This window comes from Lepisma saccharinum, chromosome 22 (genome assembly GCF_977018435.1).
Source record: "Lepisma saccharinum chromosome 22, izLepSacc3.1, whole genome shotgun sequence".
Classification (NCBI taxonomy): Eukaryota; Metazoa; Arthropoda; class Insecta; order Zygentoma; family Lepismatidae; genus Lepisma; species Lepisma saccharinum.
In genome coordinates this window covers 11123295-11144559 of record NC_139250.1, presented here as the reverse complement: position 1 = coordinate 11144559, position 21265 = coordinate 11123295, and the positions used below count along the sequence as shown (strand labels likewise).

General features: G+C 37.3%; 1 protein-coding gene and 1 non-coding gene across 5 annotated transcripts in view; both read right to left on the bottom strand.

Annotated features, from left to right (window-relative positions):
- axo (axotactin) overlaps positions 1-21265 on the bottom strand; it is a 223120-nt gene that overhangs the window by 5799 nt on the left and 196056 nt on the right. For all 4 annotated transcript variants that reach the window (XM_083143941.1, XM_083143944.1, XM_083143942.1 and 1 more), the window contains exons 32-34: positions 17941-18091; positions 13299-13363; positions 10010-10087 (exon numbers count right to left, since the gene is read on the bottom strand). In XM_083143941.1, the coding sequence (XP_083000067.1) occupies positions 10010-10087; positions 13299-13363; positions 17941-18091 (294 nt within the window). The remainder of the gene's footprint in view (positions 1-10009; positions 10088-13298; positions 13364-17940; positions 18092-21265) is intronic.
- Positions 11779-11853, bottom strand: TRNAR-UCU (transfer RNA arginine (anticodon UCU)). Its single transcript has one exon. It is a non-coding gene; the product is annotated as a tRNA-Arg (tRNA).

Below are 21265 nucleotides of genomic sequence, written 5' to 3'. Positions count from 1 at the left end.
TGTATACATTACAGAAAACTGTTCAGTTAATACTAAGAACTGGTATGTGGATTATCTGTGTGGCTGTAATAATTAAGTACAGTAAAACCTCGTTAATCTGGACCCCGATACGCTGGACTTCACTTAATCCGGACCCCGATAAGCTGGACTTCACTTAATCTGGACCCCGATAAACCGGACTTCACTTAATCCAGACACCGATAAGCCGGACTTCACTTAATCAGGACCCCGATAAGCCAGACTTCACTTAATCTGGACCCCGATAAGCCGGACTTCACTTAATCCGGACCCCAATAAGCTGGACTTCACTTAATCCGGACCCCAATAAGCCAGACTTCACTTAATCCGGACCCCGATAAGCCGGACTTCACTTAATCCAGACCCCGATAAGCCGGACTTCACTTAATCTGGACCCCGATAAGCCGGACTTCACTTAATCCGGACAAGCAAAAAATAATAATAATAATAATAATAATAATATGCAAGGTTTTAAATGCAGAGCCAGGTCCGTCAGGCACATCATCATCATATACATGGGTATCGCATTGTATGTACAGTATTGCTGTACATTTTACTGTACTGAATAGTGTATTTAGGCCTATGCCTTTTAAATACCGTATTCTCACGTCTATAAGCCGCACTTTTCCCCCCAGAAAAGTGGACCAAAACATGGGGTGTGGCTTATACATGCGAATGATAAGAAAAGCATGTGCGGCTTATACACACAAATGAGAAAACATTTTCGGCTTATACACGCAAATGAAAGAAAGTACTGCTAGGATACTAAAATATGTACGTTGATTTGTTATCTTTATCACCTAACGGATTCATTAACAGGAAATCCAACAACAATGCATCTGTAGCAGGCTTTGCAACAATATGATATCTTATCTTTAAACTTTTTTTTTTCTTCAACAATATGATAATATCTTATCTCTGAACACGAATCATCTTTACTGTAGTATTGATCTGAAACCATTCAGTAAAGTGAAGTTGTTAAAGAAGGTTGTGGGCCTGAGGTCAAGGTTGGTACTATCAAAGGGAGGATGTCTGGCAGAAGAATCAGCTACGATGCTCATTTTAAACTTCAAGCGATACGATATGCTGAAGGAAACGACAACAGATCTGCAGCGCGATATTACGATGTGGACGAGTCTAACATTCATCGATGGAGAAATCAGAAGGAACAACTTGCTGCAACAAGTGGCAAGAGAAAGACATTTCGTGGAAAGGAGAAAAATTTCCACAGGTAGAAGAAGAAGTTTTGGCCTTTGTAAATGAGAGAAGAAGTGCTGGCTATGCTGTAACCGTAGAAATGATACTTTTTTAAGCTCGTGAAGTAGCTTCAAAGTTAGACATCAGTCGTCAAGCTTTCCGAGCTAGTGCAGGATGGTGTTCACGTTTTATTCGTAGGAAAAGTTTATCGCTTCGCCGTAGGACAACAATTGCGCAACGTTTCCCTGCTGACTTTGATCAGAAAATTGTTAAATTTCACAAGTACGTGATTCGAATGCGAAAGTCCAATGATTATAGCTTGTCTCAGACCGGCAACGCGGACGAAACACCTATTTACTGGGACATGCCTATGTCCAGCACAGAGGCTCACACACCGTAACGATCAAGACTACGGGTGGAGAGAAACAATGATGCACTGTAATGTTGGGTGTTCTTGCGGATGGAAGGAAACTGCCACCGTATGTTGTGCTGAAGCGTAAGAATGTGCCAAAGGAGTCATTTCCACCGGGTATTATCATACGTGCCCAGCAGAAAGGATGGATGGAAGAAGAACTGGTATTGGACTGGATTGACAAAGTGTGGAATAGAAGGTCTGGTGCATTGCTGAAGCAAAAGAGTTTGCTGGTGAGGGACAGTTTTCGTGGTCACCTAACAGACAGAATGCAGACAAAATTCCAACAGTTAAAAACGGATGTAGCTGTGATTCCTGGGGGTCTAACGTCTGTACTGCAGCCCCTAGACGTTTGTGTAATTTGCTCGTTTAAAGCTGCGTTCCGGCGTCTGTATAATGACTGGATTAGTGCAGGAAACCACGAGCTTACAGCAACAGGAAAGATCAAACGTCCGACTGTCAAACAATTTTTTAAATGGATTCTGGTGGCATGGAAAAGTTTAAAGTCGGAGACAGTTGTGAAGGGTTTTCTGAAGTGCGGCATATCCAATGCCCTAGATGGTACCCAGGATGAAATGTTGTGGGATGATGATGCTAGTGATGGATGACAATACCTCTTGTGCAGAAAATATTTCAACGAGTAGCAGCAACGACAATGAATAAGGGCTTTGAAGACTCAAACTGAATGATACGGTATTAATATGTAGATCATTGCGCTAAAATAAAGGTTAAAATACTTTTAAAATACTTACTTGAAATTGGCAATCTACGCAAAAAAAAAAAAGTTAATTGTGCAGCTTATACACGAGGTGCGGCTTAAACACAAGAAATTTTATTTTCCTGGAATCTACGGCCAAAACAGGGGGTGCGGCTTATACACGCGTGTGGCTAATAGACACGAAAATACGGTACACCATAATAAACATGTTTTGTTGCTATAAACGGAGTTTTAATGCTCTTTCTACTGTTCTTTTAGGTTATTTCAGTTAATCTGGACTTTCGTTAAACTGATCAATCCCCCCATTAGTCCGGATTAATGAGGTTTTACTGTATATGTGAGAAAAACTACCAAACTTACCTGTTGCAGTATCTTATATAGCCGTTTCACTTCTTTAGTATGAAATTACATTAAAATCATGATAACATGAGTCAATTATACACTTTGTTCCAAGAAACCAAAAACATTATTCATGTGTCTGAAGCTGTCCATTTACAATAAAGTATATTTATGGCATATCATATAGAGCCACCATAGTCTAGTTAGTAGGGCATATCTGAGTGCCATGCAGGAAACCCAGGTTCGATTCCTGGAGTGGATGACCTAAGGTTGGAATTTTTCCAGCCTTGTCCCTTCATAAAGCAGCTCTGGGGCTCACCCAGTCTCAAATCAATGGGTACCTGGGGAGGGGGGGGGGTTAAAGACAGTTGGAGCATGGTGTTCATCACATCACCTCCAAAATGGCCGAGACCGAGAATATGTAGGGTCCTACCACCGCATCCCCTTAATGTGCCTTCATGGCATGGTGCTATATGCATGGGGAACTTTACCTTTTCCTTACCATATCTTATTATGGTGTATTTTGCAGAAGAGCAACATTTCACCTATGCAACGTTAGCTTTCATAAGTTTCTGAAAAGTTACAATGTAAATTTATTTTATTATAAATTAATGTTGAATGTGGTAACATGGACAATTATGAAAAATTTTAGTGAGGATATTGCACTATTTTTTTTATCATTACAAGATAAATAACTGCTTCCAACATCTGCTTATTTTATCAAATTCATAATTTGCAGGCAGCCATGGAGATATATGAACCATACTATTTGGTCTAGGAATTAATTCGTGCAGTTGTTACGCACACATTGAAGCTGTAGTTCAAACACAAAATACATAAATACCTTAAGAAAAATATTGTCCATCGCGAGCCACCACTTTCGCCCATCTGTCATGCAAGTTACGGATTCCGTGGCGAAAGAAGTCCTCATCCTTTGAAGCGATCCAGTCAGAGACCCATTTCTCGATATCTTCTGAAGAAGTGAACTGCTGTCCAATCAAATCATTATTCATGCAATCGAACAAGTAGTAGTCCGAAGGAGCAACGTCTGGTGAATACGGCGGGTGGGGTAAAACTTCCCATCCGACATTTTCTAAATAGGTTTTGACCGGTTTTGCGACATGTGGGCGAGCGTTATCATGTTGAAAAATAAGTTTATCATGTCTGTTCTCCCATTCTGGTCGTTTCCTGGCCAGAGCTTGCTTCAAACACATTAATTGTCGTCGATAACGTTCTCCATTAATAGTTTCACCCGGTTGCAGCAGCTCATAGTACACCACACCTTTCATATCCCACCATATGCACAGCATAATCTTTGCACAGTGAATATCTCGTTTCGATTGTGATGGACCTGGCTTCACCCAGGCCTTTTTTCTTTTCGGGTTCTCGTAATGGATCCACTTCTTATCGCCAGCAACAATGCGATGCAAAAACCCCCTTTCTTTTCTGTCTTTGAAGCAGCAATTCACAAATGGTTTTTCGTTTTTCAACGTCTCTGTCTTTCAATTCATGTGGAACCCAATGTGACATCTTTTGAATCATTCCCATGGCTTTGAGGCATTTGGAAACTGTTGTTTGATCAACGCCTAATGCTTCTGCAAGTTCTTCCTGCGTTTGACACGAATCCTGATCGAGCAATGCTCTCAATTCTTCGTCTTCAAATTTTTTTGGCTGTCCGGGTCGCTCTTGGTCTTCCAGGCCGAAATCACCACTTCTGACACGTTCGCTCAGCTAGCGCATGGTCACCATACACTTCCACCAAAATATGATGACTTTCGGTAGCACTTTTCTGCATGTTAAAGTAATGAAGCAGAACACCCCGCAAAAACACTTTATATCTGGCACGAACTGCGCCATGTTCAGTTGACTACAAAATGCTCTTGACGCGTCAATCAACTGCCCTATACTACGAACGATGCGCGCTGACAGGAGTTTTCAACGCATGTGTGGCTACACGGAACTGTGGGACGATACGCTTGTTACGCCATCTCTTGTCCAGGTGCACAAATTAATTCCTAGACCAAATATGTAAAAAAAATGGACAATATATGCATATTTATGGACTGGACAGCACTTGTAATAACATCTGATAGAGATGCGCAATTGATTTGGTTTATTTTCCTTTGAATTTCTGCCACTTTTGGCTAATCACGAAGATGAGGATGAGTGATGATATGATAAAATTGATGAAGCGACACTCACAAAGAATACCCTTGTCCAAGTTGGGATTCGAACTCAGGACCTCTGGCACTGTAACATGCTGTACTAACCACTCTACCACATTAGGTTGTGTTAAAGTCATCACAAAAACTATATTCTGGGCAGTGTTTTGTAATCTCATATTTCAATGTTCCTCACAGTGGCTGGTTTTGAACATGTGAAACTAACCTGCGAGGCATAACAGCTCTTTGAGCGCAAAGACTGCTAATGAACTTTTCCACTGGGTGACCACCACATTAAGTCCTACCATGTTTTTATCTGGTTTTCTAGATAAATCTGCTACTGTTTACTATTGCAAGTAGCTCACCAATTGACATCCTCTATTAACTGGGTAAATACCTAAATTTTGTGGTTCTCACCAGAAATCAAACCTCGAAGAGCTCGTAGAATCTCTTATTTCAATGTTCATAAGCTTGAATGATGATAACTGGCTACATGCATGCAATCTTTGGCTGTCTTTCTTTCTATCTGTCTCAGGTTAACCACAACAACAAGGATCAACTGATGAAATGGTTGAAAGATAAGCATAAATATCCATGGCTTACCAGAGTTCAAACTTGAGACCTCTAGCTTTTCGTAGCATGTTATGCTGACCACTCGGCCATGGAGGCCAGCAATTGTTGGTTGTGAATGTGCAATTTGGGGAAAATGAAAATAATGTTGAAACTACTACCCATTTAGAGCTGAAATTGACATAACAGTTGGGCTGAAAAGTTCGTAGGCTGACTCATAGATGGCGTTACTAGAATTAAATCCATGTGATTTTTACTTAGTACTAACCTTCAAAAGATACGTGTATAAATTTCACAGCTGCCGGATAATTAGTTCGTGAGATATAGCATTGTGAGTGAAGCAGCTTTTGTTATTGTGAAAAAATGGATAAAAAAGAATTTCGTGTTAATAAAGCATTGCTTTATGGCGAAAAAAAATACTGTTGAAGCCAAGGCTTAGCTTGATAAACATTATTCGGACTCTGCACCAGGAAAATCAACCGTGGTTTGCTAAATTTAAACGAGGCGAAATGAGCATCGAAGACGATGCACGCAGTGGACGCCCCAAAGAGGCTGTTACCGACGAAAACATCAAAAAAGTCCACAAAATAATTTTAAATGATCGTAAAGTGAAGTTGATCGAGATAGCTGAGACTTTAAAAATATCAAAGGAACGTGTTGGACATATTGTGCATGAATATTTGAACATGCGAAAGCTGTGTGCAAAATGGGTGCCGCGCGTGCTCACAATCGATCAAAAGCAACAACGTTTTGATGATTCGGAGCAATGTTTAGCGATATTCAACCGTAATAAACACGAATTTTTCCGTCGATATATTACAATGGATGAAACATGGCTCCATAACTACACTCCAGAGTCCAATCGACATTCAGCCGAGTGGACTGCACGTGATGAACCGAATCCAAAGCGTGGAAAGACGCAACAGTCGGCTGGCAAGGTTATGGCATCAGTATTCTGGAATGCGCATGGTATTATATTCATCGATTACCTCAAAAAGGGCCAGACCATCAACAGCGATTATTACATAGCATTGTTGGAGCGTTTAAAGGATGAAATCACGAAAAAACGGCCCCATTTGAAGAAGAAAAAAGTGCTGTTTCATCAAGACAATGCACCGTGTCACAAATCAATGAAAATGATGGCAAAATTATATGAATTAGACTACGAATTGCTTCCCCATCCACCATATTCTCCAGATCTGGCCCCCGGTGACTTTTTCCTGTTTGCAGACCTTAAAAGAATGCTCGCTGGAAAGAAATTTAGCACTGATGAAGAGGTAATCGCCGAAACTGAGGCCTATTTTGAGGCTAAAGAGAAATCGTACTATAAAAATGGCATCGAAAAATTGTATGACCGCTATAATCGTTGTATCGCCCTCGAAGGCAACTATATTGAATAATAAAATCGAATTTTGTCAAAAAAATATTTTTTACTATGTTAGCCTACGAACTTTTCAGCCCAACTGTTAACTCACTTTTTGACAAAACTGACTTTTCCTTACATCCACTCTCTTGTGTTTAACCCTTATCCGGGCATGCTATTTTTGTAACGTGTCCGGGCAAGCAGTCATTGTTTTAAATGGATCTTGCCCTTCTAATGCACAATTTTTATGTTTCATCGCTGTGGAAACAAGCGAGTAACATGATATTTAACCTAATCAACATTGTTATGTCCATCATTCTTGTATTCATCATCATCATTGTAATTGCATTTTTGCAGCATAGTATATGAAACAAGTTAAGCCAGAAGGTAGTGTGAGGAAATTGTTTTATTTGCTCATATATTTTTCATTTTTTCTATTTTAGCGTTAATAATATTTTTATGTGGTCTTATTATATATTTTATTTTTATTAAACATTTGTTAATACATATTCAAGTAATATTACAACTTTTGTTTATATGTTTACAAACTTCGAATTAAAATATTGCTGCAATAATCACGTAAGTGAAATGGAAAATATTTTTTTTACGCCTGACTTTCTTTATCAAACAAAGTCAAATATTGTGAAATGAGAAAAAAGAGAGAGACAAATAAAGTAAAAAAGTATCATGTTCGCAGGAAGTATCGTTTGATGTGACAAAAAATATAATCAACAGTGTCTGATAGACACTGGTTGCCCGGTTAAGGGTTAATAGTCAATGAGTTGAGTCAAGATCTTTAGATAACAGTTTCACACTCATTTGCCCTTCCGGCTGGTGCGAACCCTCTTACATCTTTTGCACTAGTTTGGAATGCAACAGTGAACAATGCTTAGGGTGCAATGAAATGTTAGATTAGATGTAATAATATTGAGCAGGTTTGAGATATCCGTTTAGTCTGGCGTTGCTTTTATTTAAGTTCACTTTATGCACATAAAGGCTAATTGGGACTGAACCTACAATCTAAAGTGGGATCCAAACCACTATGTGCCTCCAAGAGGACCCCTTGATTACAAAGCAATGATACCGTCAAGGAGGCCCCTTGAGATGTCTGTATTTCAGAGGTGTCTCAGACACCTCCATAAAACAGATATTATGTCTATTTTGAATATCTAGCCACCTTACTCTCGTTGCGAAGTAGCAGACACGAATTTTTTGCATAATCATCAATGGTAAAATTAAAACTAAATTCCTAACCTATCAATTGCATCTACAAGTACCTAATCAGTCAACCCACAACGTAAAGCTCTTTCACAATCCCCCTCCAAGGCTCTTTTTTCTATAGGCTTCCCCGCTTATATAATAACCTGCCTGCAAATATTGATATTTTCTTCTCAGAATGCAGTTTCCGACAATCGTTTAGATTGTACATGTAACTTTTTCTATGCCATCCTGTATTGTCTTGTTTTGTTGTTGTTGCTATAGTTTCAGTATAAAAGGGTCTTTCAGTACTGTATCTGAAACCTTAAGTAAATAAATAAACTAAATAAATATTGCATAAAGATATAGTCCATCTGCCCTAATTGCAACTATCAAAAGGTTCTGTTGGTGAAACAACATTGAAGTTCCACACATAATAGTGCTGGTGGCCAAATACGTTAAGAATCGTAAATGTCATCATAGACACTACAAGACAAATGAAATACTGATCTGAAACATACAGCATTGTTTTTCACTACTCCCCCATTTGTCCTCTCAAGCTTGTCTTGTCTTCTGTGGTCAGAGAGTATAACATGGCTAAAATGTGGTCTGTTTTTACTCGAAAAAAAAAAAAAAAATCCAAAATAAACTAAAACATAAATTTTAATAAATCAAAAATTAGAATTAAATGTTATTAATTTATTGAAGCATGAATTACTTAAGCTTCTACACATAAATATTAATTGCATTAGCATTACAACAATAATCTACAAAATACAAGTTACTAGAAAGCAGCAATTACAACCTAATACTTAATACTGTTAAACCAAAAAAGCAAACTGTTACTTAACTACAATTATAACTAAGTGTTGCCATATAAAATTAAATTATTTAATGTAATTTACACAAATGTATTTCTCAACATAATACATGCTGCACTAAAAATATTGCATCCATCTATTTGAAATTATTTCACAAGGTTAATATTATTTGATACCATGGTAAAATATTTTATGTTATGGTACATCCAAATATGAAATGAAGATAATTTTTTGACTAGAAATTATTACACTGTTTTCAAGATCTGCATAAATTCCCTGAGTTGAAAAAGCAGTTTGAATGAGTAGTCTTACATAAATAAATTATGCAAATGAGAAGGAAAATCATTAATGAACTGCAATTTGAATGATAATGAATAACATTCCAATCTTTTGTTGAAACTCCTTAAGTAAAAGCCGCAACTAAAAATAATGCAATATGTGTGCATCATATAATGAATTGCATATGTATTATTTATTACACATCTCTTTTTGTGTACACATGAGTTTCAATTACAAGTCTATATTGTTTTCTTTAAATAATCATTTATGATCCAGTATTTTCAGCACATTAGCTTTAAAAATTATACTTGATTTGCAAAATATAATATTTTCAATATTATACCTCGTGTTTTTAAAAGAAATGTTTTCTTAGTAAAATAACATATTGACATTTTTAGATATGCATGATCTGAAACCATTAATTTACCAATCGCCAAACTGACAGTTTACAAATAAAAATAAGTACCATAAAGGCATAGTTTTACAGCTATACATGAAATTACAATTATATACAGTGAATTCAAAGCCTCTGCAGCCGCAATTACAGAAATCTAAACTGCAACTATGAACTGTATTGGTTAAGAATCTAGTTTCTATTTAGACACAAGATGCTATATTACAAATGTTACGAATTTCTAAGAACTGCTACACTACATGACAAAAACTAGAAAATATCAATACAACATGCATTTTTTCTAATGTAACAACTAACCAGTTCAATGTAACCACATATCTACATCCCCGTTTTACCAGTAAAGCGTAACCATGTACTGAGTCAGGTACTTAAGCAATTGAATTTCAAGATGCTCACAATTAGACCTCACCTCAAGGTCATTGAAATGTAAGGCAACAATGAACAATTCATTCCCAATTATTGAGCGTGACTTCACTTATAGATCCCAGAGGCGCTAATTGTGGAAAAGGTATGCTTACCCTTTTGGTATCGTCTAAGTCATCTTTAAGAGGTTTCTCAGCATCTATGCTGTTTGGCAATTGCGTTTCTTCAGCAGGCTACAAAATAGATATATCATTGCATTTAATTGTCTTACTGCATTAATAATAACAATAATTATGAATGAAGTCGGCCAGTGCAAAGTGAAATCTCCTAAGATTCTATTGTAGCATAATGTTTTACAAAGTACCAAGACACTCTGTGAATCCTTTCCGGAAGCCCAACATGCTCATACTTGCATTCATGTCAAATTATGTTGTGCTTTTGCTTATACAGAAGGTCGTTCGGGATCTCTGAGGACAATGTTGGAAGGGTGATAAGTTCATGAAAACCCATGTCGCCACCAACGATCATGCTCAATTGGAAAACCAGCATTCCGCGCTATAGCCCGACAACGTAATTGCCATTGCAACAGACTTTTCCGAAGAGTTATCATGTCCAACTTTTCCCACTCCTCCTGACAGGCTTTCCAGAGGGCATTGAGAGTGCATGGACGTCTCTTTAGTAAGGCCCATTTTAGGAGTCCAAATGCACAGAAGTCCATGGGTGACCCATCTGGCACCTTGACCGGAATGTCGCTGTAAGGAATTGCACGGATGCCAGTTTCCACCTCCATTCGCTGTAAGAACAGACGAGTCGAATGGGAGGTATGCCTGGATGCTTTATCTTGGTGCACCCAGACCTGGTTTTTGCCCCCCCCCCCCCCATACAGTGCCGGGATATCTATGTTATAAATGGGTGTTAAAACCTCATCCTGATAGTACGTGGAGTTCACCTTCACATTATTAGCTACACGGCGAATTGCTAGCTTGCCATTATAGCAGTATCCAGCGATGATCATGAAACCCCATGCAAAACTTTCCTGGCATTCTCGATACAATGTTTGATAATTTTTTCTTTGTCGCGAGGGCAGTAGTAAATCGCGCGGGGTTTGTGACAGTCACTAAGGTAGACATATGCTTCATCTAATGTCACCACATTTTTCCATCTCTCCCCTGCAAGATAGGTCTCATAGAGCTTTCTAGCATTTGTGCGACGTTCCGCAATGTGACGAGGCAACAGCTTGTGAACTCACCGCTTATGCCGCATTTCTAGTTGCAGGTCCTTCTTGATTATGGTGTTCACTGTTGACACAGACATTCCCAACTTACGTGCGATACTACTTTGGGGGGCAGGGTTACCACCTGACACAAGGTCCTTCACTATTCTCACTATGTCCGGTGTACGACTCGTAGCTGCTCGTGGATTTGCCTGTTTCTTCCCCTGTGGAATTAGGCGCAGTCGGTCTTTGCCTTTTGTGTTCAATACCGCACCGATCCCGTTCTTCGATATCACAAAACCACGCTTCTTGCACATTTCTTTGATTGCCGAATAGCTATATTTAGCATCGGAAAGGGCTCTTATGTAGTCCACCCAGTATGGTTCAATTTTCTTCGGCATCGTTGTAGGTAAATGGCACAACACACTGCACACGCATTCTCGGTACTGACGTGACTCAGCATGCACCGTTTGGACGGACTGACGTTGATAACAGCGCCGCCAGCGGCTTTCAAAATCGTCACCAGAGATCCCGAACAACCTTGTGTACTCTTGAAAATAGGATTGAACAATTTATATGAACATTGTGGAAATTTTTTATGTGGATACCACGTTGTTGGTTTGGTTTGAGTTGGTGTTTTAAGTCCACTTTATGCACAGTAAGGCTAATCGGGATTGGACCTACAGTTTAAAGTGGGATTCGAACCACTTGTGCCTCCACCGGGTATCGAACCCGGGACCCCTTGATTAGAAGGCAATGACGCTACCACTGCACCATGGGGGAGGCCCTGATACCACGTTGTATTCACAGTTAGTAATAATTTTGATCTGGAGAAGAGGTTTTTAGGTAATTTTCATTAAACATTTCTGTATTACCTATTCAAAATATGTTTTCAGTAATGAAGAGGTTTTCTCGGGCAATCAACCAGGTGATTTCCGGATAGGCTTCCGAGCTTTCAAGAGCTGGTTGATTGCCCGAGAAAACCCTCTTCAGTATTCACCACAGGAAAGCTTCAAGAACTATTTTATGTTTTCAGTAACTTTTATTACAATATTCTAAATGAGAGAAAATGTATATACATTGTAACATTAAATACCTGTGGAAAAATCACATTTGTAGATTTCAGAAAAATTTGGTAAATAATAACAAACTTAGCACCATATTTTATATGATTTTATGGAAAAAAAAAATCTGGGGGGAACATGTTTTTTTTCATGCCTGTGTTTTGAAAGTGCCCTTTTGTTTCGAAATATTTTCAAAGACAAAGATGATAATCGGGAGAGCTTTAAGGTGATTTTGCCACTTAGATTTTTCAAAAGTTCTTCGCTGCTTTCATTTGAAAATTTTGATTTTCTCAAAATATGAAAGTTGCTGTAAGCCCATCAGCTCCCCCTCTGGGTACAAGAGTGGTTGTGTCAGTTGTCAGTAAATAAAACTTTTCAAGAGTTTATTTCACAATTTGCACTTCATTTTGCTCCATTCCAAGACAAAATATGATAGGTAGAGACATGCAAATTTCGTTTTTGACGAAAACACGAAATATGAAATAACATGCTATAATGTTCATTTTTCATGTTTCTGAAAGATGTGAGGTGCATTTTCCTACCCTGTTTTGTCACGAAATAATGCGAAATGAACTGCAAAATGCGAAATATACTCTTAAACTCGAAATTTACCGTTTATATACCAACGTGACACTTTCTGAAGTCTGAAGTATCCTGTGAGTTATGCAATTCATGGAAAATTGATTAATTCTGCTGTAAATATTCGAGAAGCAAAAATGGACCGCTTTACACAGGAATAAACTTAATATTCTGGTAACTACATAAATGTGCTATTAGAAGGGATAAGTTTACTTTGTGTAATAAGGCAGTTTTTAAATCAAATTTAGGATTACATTCACAATTTTAAAACCAAAATGTCATTTTATATAGCACTTTTGATGTGATTATTCACCACTACAACACTGAAATGTTATATTATTTACCGCTTTTGAACCCGAAATAGACTATTTTTTTTGTACCAAAATTTTGTTTTTTTATTTACCAAAAATATGTGCCTCTAATGATAGGTATATATGTTTCACGCTTTACAAAAACATTAAAAATGAACATTACGACATTCCATGCACCTACTTATTAGGTGAGATTGTGCATCATACGGTACATGGTGCTAGGCAATTGCTCATTCAAGAAGGTTATTCAATCTATTAGAATAAACAAGACTCTCACCTCTTTTGGCAATAGCTCTGTGTTTTCTGCCGATGGGTCCCATTCCAATTCAGGCTCTGCATTATCTGTGTAGAAGAATTGAATTGAATTGAAATTGAATTTATTTTCTTCCATTGACCCTTGATTAAAGGGCATGGAAAAAGTCAAGATACAAAATAAAATACTACTTAGTTTAGTATACATCATAATAAAAAAGACGAAACATTGTGTAGTACATTACATCGCTACACCAAAGTAAAAATTGAAAAATACACTTCATTACACTACAATAAAAATAAAAACACATCAGCATTGCATCATTGAAACAAGAATACAATTAAAATACAGATTGTTTAGTACATTGGCCTTGCATCAAAATAAGAATAAGTTGTTTTTCTTAAAAACATTTATTATTATTATACTGGAATATTAACTATCATGAGGTTTGCTTTTCAAACGTATACACATTGAGCATGTTTCTAAGTTATATTGTCTTGTTCTATGAATTCTGTGAGACAGTAGAGAGCTCTCTCAAAAGAAATATGACGACATTTATTCTTACATATCGTTACCGGCCATACCCGGAAAACCTTTCCTCATTATTACCTAACTCCCGAGAGCACTATAAAAGTGGTGTACAACCTCCTGCCGGAGGAGAAGGCAAGGAGGCAGCCAAGTAGGTCAGGCCGAGTCGCGAGAGGGGTGACTGTTGCTGGCCACAGAGAGTTCACTGCAGGGTGGTCAGAAGCCGTGGGGCCCAAGTCAGGGCTTTTTCATAGGAGAGACCCTTCAGGCCATCCAGTGGCACCAGCACCCAGCCGTTCCAGCGAGCAGGATCGAGATAAGTACCTGCCCTTTTATGGAGCTATTCCTTCCGCCCCTAACTTTTACCTTTACTCAACTGGGGTGCTGTTACTAACACAACAAAACTCTGTCAACTAGCCATTTATTTGTGTTTCTTTAATTTAACTGCTCTACCTCTGACTCACCGCCTGTTGGTCAACAGGTCCTACCCTCCAATACAGAGGGTGAAATCCGGTAAGGCTAAGGTTTTAACACCCCCATTGTGTCTTCAGAGACCAGCCCTGGGACAGAACCTTAGCTTGTAACAATATTATATTTCAAACCAGTTCACTAACCAATGCATGCTCTACAGGGAACATTGTTCTTATACAATTATCATTCTATTATCAGTGGTATGTTGTTCACACAACATTGTCATAAGCTGATTATTGTAGTTACATGGGAATGGGACACATTAATCAGAAAATGATACTGTTACTGATCTGATATTTCTGTAAATACACAACTTAGTGTAAAATCCTGCAATTTTGTTATTATATTTATAAATATTAATAAATAAAGTAAATGTATAAATATGTAGTTCCTTTGGTGTACATGAACATGTCTGGAAGAAAATCACAACATTGTAGCTAAACACTCGCATTTAGAATCCCAACTTAAACAAGCACTGGAGTATTTACTTCAGATACAAAGATAATAAAAAGAATGGAAACTCAATAGTAATTGAATGTTGAATAGGGGAGGCAAGTTTTTATGTGATACTTGTATTGACTAATGATCAGGGAAAGGATGTATATGTAAATACTAGGGCCAAGCCGATACCACTTTGAACCGATACCGTTACCAATGCCGATACTCTTACCGATTCCCACCGATACCGATACTTGAAAATTGCAATAATTAAAATTTGTTCAAAATCTTTATCAATATCGGTGTGTAAATATTCTTCTCCAATTATATCCATCAATTTACCAAGAAATTTGCTTTAGAATGTCCAAGAATTGCATCAGAATATTAAAATAGATATTATGTAATCACAAAATATAGTTTTTCGTGCAAAATTGGTGCAAAATAAAAGTATTGCCAGAAAAGTATTGGCTGGTATCGGTAGATGAATTTAAATTGATACTTTCCGATACCAATACCACTGGTATCGGCTCAGCCCTAGTAAATACATATTTATGTATGAAGCTGAAGTCAGTTATATTTTGTATTATTTTTGCGCATCATGGCATGTAGACTCGAAACGTTCAGCTTTTATTTTCCATATTTGTACATATATTAGGTTTTGGTTCATATTTGATATATTTTAGTTATTGTTACATATTACTTCCATATTTCAGGACATTTCTCAACACGTGCATCATATTGACGCAATAACTACATATCCCCATGTGACAGAAAGAGTTGAGTGAATTTCTTGGGAATAACTGACAAAGTCTGACGTGACGTTAAACAAACAATTGTTTAAGACCCTTTTTATACCCTCCAATTGCATTAATTACAAGTTTTCTATCATCCAAATAATATATATTTTTAAAATTTTAGTGTTATTGTAAAACATTCGAAATACCTGTTTATTTACAGTTGTTGTCAACAATTGTTTTAATAGAGAATGAGGCCTCAAGCATCGGCTCCTGGTCATTACAAACATTTTTTTCTATATACAAGGTGGCGCAAAAGTCATCACCTGATTTTCTTAGCCTATAGCTTGTGTTTTAAATTAAACAAAGCAGGTGTTAAAACTTTTATTGATACTTGTCAGTTTTATGTCCTCAATTTTTAAAAATAACATCCAATAAATGACCACCATTTGAATTGATGCAAATTTGGGCTCTTTTTTATTGCGTTGGTGGTGTTGGAAAGAATCTGCGGGGAAATGTTTTCAATTTCATGCTGAATATTGTGCTGTTGCTGTAACGTCTCTGCCCATAGGCGCCGACTCCATGGGGCTTGGGGGGGGCTCGAGCCCCCCCAATGTTAATGATGTGGAGGCAGAGCCCCCAAATAATTTTGCTTTAGAGGATCTAATGTATTATTTTGCTTCTCTTGTAAAGTTTACTCAGAATTGTGCCACTTGAACTTAACTTTAAATACACATTTGAAATGTTCTAGACCATCAATTTGGGGGGCTGAGACTGCTAAACCATCAACTTTGAGGGGTGGGGGCTATGACCAGAGACAGCAAAACACATGACTTATTACTACATACTAAGTATGTAATTATGAGTATTGTTAAAATTTTTACTAAAAAGAGTTTCAAAAGACGATGTGCATGAACTAGGGTAGTGGATGGGACGTTTGGGCTACAAATGGCTCTCACATGACATTCAGAACGAGATCATTGATATATTAGGGAGATCTGTTTTGCGCTCCGTGGTAGCAGATATTAAAAGTCGGGAATATTTTGCTATTATGGTTGACGAAACTTGTGAAATATCCATTCGTTGACAATATTAATATTCTGCATTAGAACTGTGAATAAAAATTTTGATATTTTTGAGGAATTCATGGGCCTTTATGTGATTCCGAACACTGAGATCAAAACTTAAAAAAGGGAGAGAGTGAGTCATTCATTAATTTATTTCAGTGATCAGAGCCCCCCCCCCCAATAATTTTGACAAGTCGGCGCCCCTGTCTCTGACTTAAAATATCCCCAAAGAAAGCAAGACATCAAATGGTTTGCGGTGTAGGCACTGGACAATTGTGAGAATGTCGTCTAAATTCTCATTGAGTCAAGATTACAGATAGATTATTCCTTAAAAATATTGTCACAATTTTTCGACCTTCTTGTGGGGTATACTTATTCATTTTCGCACAAATAAATTTCGTGAGTATCTTCTATTTAACTGACAAAACACTACTGATATAAACAACAAGATGTCAAAATAAAGGTCAGTTCAAATAGGATGATAACTTTTGCACCACCTTTTACTAAAAATACGTAGAAAGAAATATTAGAATAATCAGTATATCAAGCAGGAGTATAGTTTGTCAACAACAATTTTACTTCATAATTGGGAAAAGAGAGACGCGGTAGTATATAAATACGTAGAAACTAGTACTCACTTTTATCCGCGAAGCTGTTTTTTCTTCTTTTTCGATTAATTTCAGTGACCACTGCCACCATCCTCGTTGGAACTTGCTGCGCTGTTGCTTGACGTGCGTAAGATGCACGCCAAGCAACGCCAAGCAACAGCGCAGCAAGTTCCAACGAGGATGGTGGCAGTGGTCACTGAAATTAATTGAAAAAGAAGAAAAAACAGCTTCACGGATAAAAGTGAGTACTAGTTTCTACGTATTTAACAATTTTACATTTAAATTTCTTGCTTGTCCTTTCTTTCCTTGTTCAAAAACCCACTTTGTGTGCATTACTAAAAATGTTGATTTTTTTCAGAAACAGTACATTTCCCTGACTTTTCCAGAAAAAATAAATTCCCTGACTTTACAAGGATTTTCAGGCTGGTAGACACCCTGCCTTATTTAATTATAACAACCTGTTGTATGAAATTAGAATTTAATAATATTTGTAGGAAAAAATCCATATTTACTACAAATCCATATTTAATATTCCCTGACAATCCTAGGTTTTGAATATTTTTGTGAAATTTCCTGATTTCATTTTTCTCTTTTTCCACCATGGATTAATTTCTCTGATTTTCCCAGGATTTTCAGATCAGTGAAAGTCCTGCTCAACTGTATGCTAAAACCATAAAATACTCAACAGCATGGTCAATATAGGTTGTAAAATTATAGATGCAGTTCTGATCTGACTGGTCTGTGCTTGTGGAACAAATAAAGTCAGGATTTTTGCGCACCAATAAACTATAGGGGCAGATTATACATTGATCGACCATACCTTGCAATCTCTCCTTCTCATTCTTCTCGTTAACATTATTTAAGTCTATCATATCTGCGGGAGGTGCGTTCGGTTCATGTTTGTATTCGTTCTTCGTCAGCGGTTTCAGCTCTGTACCATTCTCTCCATCCCTCATTTTAATCTCAGGAGTCTGTTGAAGAAAGAACAAAAATCATTGAAAATAGCTGCATGGAAATTATAACAACACTTAAAGTATTTATTTATTACTTGCAATTCTACAGAGTATTAAACCTCCAATTACAGAAGACATAGGCTGTGTTTTGTTTATACAATTTGACATATATGCAAATATGTGAACACATATACACAGAGGCGTCGCTTGAAGGGGGTTCATGGAGCACATGAACCCCCAACCGAAAATGGAAAATTTTCAATTCGTTTTCTTTTCTGCATAATAAAACACTACATTTCAATATACTTATTTTAAAAAGTCGCTTTTTTCATTCATAAGGTCTTCACAACCCAACGCACATCTGGCACAGTGTTGCTGCTGTATTTTCCTGTGTTATAGCTCTACCAAAGGAGCTGAGAGGAAACCAAGGGGGAAAACTGGAAATCGGAACACGTGCACCTTCCGAAAGAACACTGTCAACAGATGACAACAACTGTTCAGAGAATGCAGATAGCAGCAGAGGTAGGAGGTATTTTATTTTTTGTTTCAATTAGGTTCTAAATTGGAGGAAAGTAAGCAGTAGTTAAGATATGATGCAAGCACTGTTAAGCAGGGGATTAAGTGGGACACAATAATTCGCAATAAATTAAAATTGGTCTGTATTTTGTAAATGCATTTTCGCTAAGCACAATGCGCTATAAATACAAGGATCCAGGTTCGTATCCTTGATAAAACATGCACTGTTATATTCATACTTTTATGTTGCTTTTCTTCGACATTTCTCAAATGCACTTGAAGGAAAAAGAAGGAACCTTAGGTTTGATTCTTGGCTGAAATTTCGCCTTTTGTATCTCCATTAACCAATGTCACTTGGGTTGACTGTTCTCTCTCTGCAATGGTGGTCAATAATTGATTTCTGTGTGTGTTTGTAACCCCCTCGGTCTGGGGAAGGGGGTGTAAATTTTCTGATTTTAGGCTGGCTGTGAACACCCAAGGATTTGCTCTACGCGACGCCACTGCATATACATACACATACATCACATATAACACATGATTGATTGAGTTTGTTTTAAGTCCACTTTATGCACAGTAAGGCTAATTGGGACTGGACCTACAGTTTAAAGTGGGATCCGAACTACTATATGGCTCCACCAGGAATCAAACCCGGGACTCCTTGATTACAAGGCGACGATGCTATGCTACCACTGTGCCTTCGGGGAGGCACCTATATACGAGGTGTGGCTAGGAAAAAAACAGATTGATGTTGCTGTTGACAAACGAAGCGGTGCATGAGTGTATAACGTGATATCCTGCCTATCGACTGTTAAGTGTGAAAGTGGAACAGCGTATCAATGTCAAGTGTCTTATGAAACTCAGAAAATCCGCCACAGAAACTTATGGTTTGTTGAAGGAAGTATACAGAGATGAGTGAGTGTTTATCATGCATGCATGTGTTTGAGTGGTTTCAAAGGTTTGAAGAGGGACGAGAAGTGACTCACGTCCTGGATGGCCTTGCACGTCAAACATTGCAAATGTCGGTGAATTGATTCGAAAAGATCGTTGCTTGATTATTCGAGCTATTGCAAAACAACCATTATTAAATTACGGTGCTGACGGCCCTTCGTAGGTGAGTAAGAAGACAACGCCCTGATTTGTGGAAAAGCAAGTCATGGATTCTTCATCAGGACAATGCTCCTGTCCACACGGCCATTGTCAGTCAAGGCTTTTTTGGCCAGGCATGGGATCCCATGTTAGAACATCCACCCTGTTCGCTGGATATCACTCCGTGTGACTTTTTCTTATTCCCAAAGGTCAAATCAGCACTGAAAGGAACCAGATTTACGACCGTAGAATCTGTGAAAACAAAGGTGATGGTCATGGTTTCAGAGAAATGATTTCCAGCACTGCTTTCAGCAATGGAAGATTCATATGGAGTGGTGTATTGATAGTTCAGGGGAGTACTTTGATGGGGATAATGTTCGTATTGTACAAAATAACTAATAAAAGATTTTGTAGCAACAGTCCGGTTTTTTTTAGCCACACCTCGTAACACGTGAAAACATATAGCTATACTTATATGTATACATATAGGCAGGAAGTTAGTAAATAATTTATATATATTTCACACTGTAAATGCAAAATAATAAATAAACAAATATATACTAACATTGATACTTAATACGTAATCCATATTCTATCAGTATTTCATTTTTTTCTAGTACTGGGTAAATTATTATTTTATATCTGCCAAGTGGGAGTCAAAAATCTAAATACTGGTGTTTTACTGCAAGGATATTGTAATTATGACATAAATTTCTGAGTTTTTGAAATATTAGAAGTCAGAATATTATACTGTGCAGATAATTTTTCTTACATTAAATTTTATTTGGTTGAGAAAGGAGCTATTATCTAAGATTCCATTAATTGTTTTATACAAGTACCTTTCTAATATGTTCCTCCTATTAGAAAGAGTCTTAAACCACGATATTTCAAGTAACAATGATTTTTACTGCAATTATATGTATTTTTGACTTAAAGGGAGCTCCCAGACTGAAATGATAAGCAACAAGTGGCATGCTACATGTGGTTTCACACTGAAAGGCAAATATACACATAGATAACCACAGACTGAACCTATACAAAAGGAGTGCCAGAAACACAGGAATACTACTATACAATAAACTTCTATGTGAAATAAAGGAGGAAAGAAATATTCAGTTATTCAAAAATAAAATAAAAAACTATCTCTTAGAAACATCACCCTACAGCATAGAAGAATTTCTACAGCATATCTAAAACTACTTTCTCTGTCTCACCCATGTACATAATCAATTGGACACAATATATCAACATGTATGAAACCTTAATTAATCTGATATGCATCCCATATATGTAATCTAGTGGATGTAATATATATTTGAAACTCAATTATGCTGATCTATATCCCAAATGTGTAATCAAGGGTATGTAATATATGTTTGTAACTCAATTATGCTGATCTGCATCCCATATATGTAATCTAGTAGATGTAATATACATTTGTAACTCAATTATGCTGATCTACATCCCAAATATGTTATCAAGGGTATGTAATATATATTTGCAACCATAACTGCTATATGCCATGTATGTAATCAAACCAATATGTAATAATATATACTTGTAACTTTAATCATACTGCATCCCAAATAA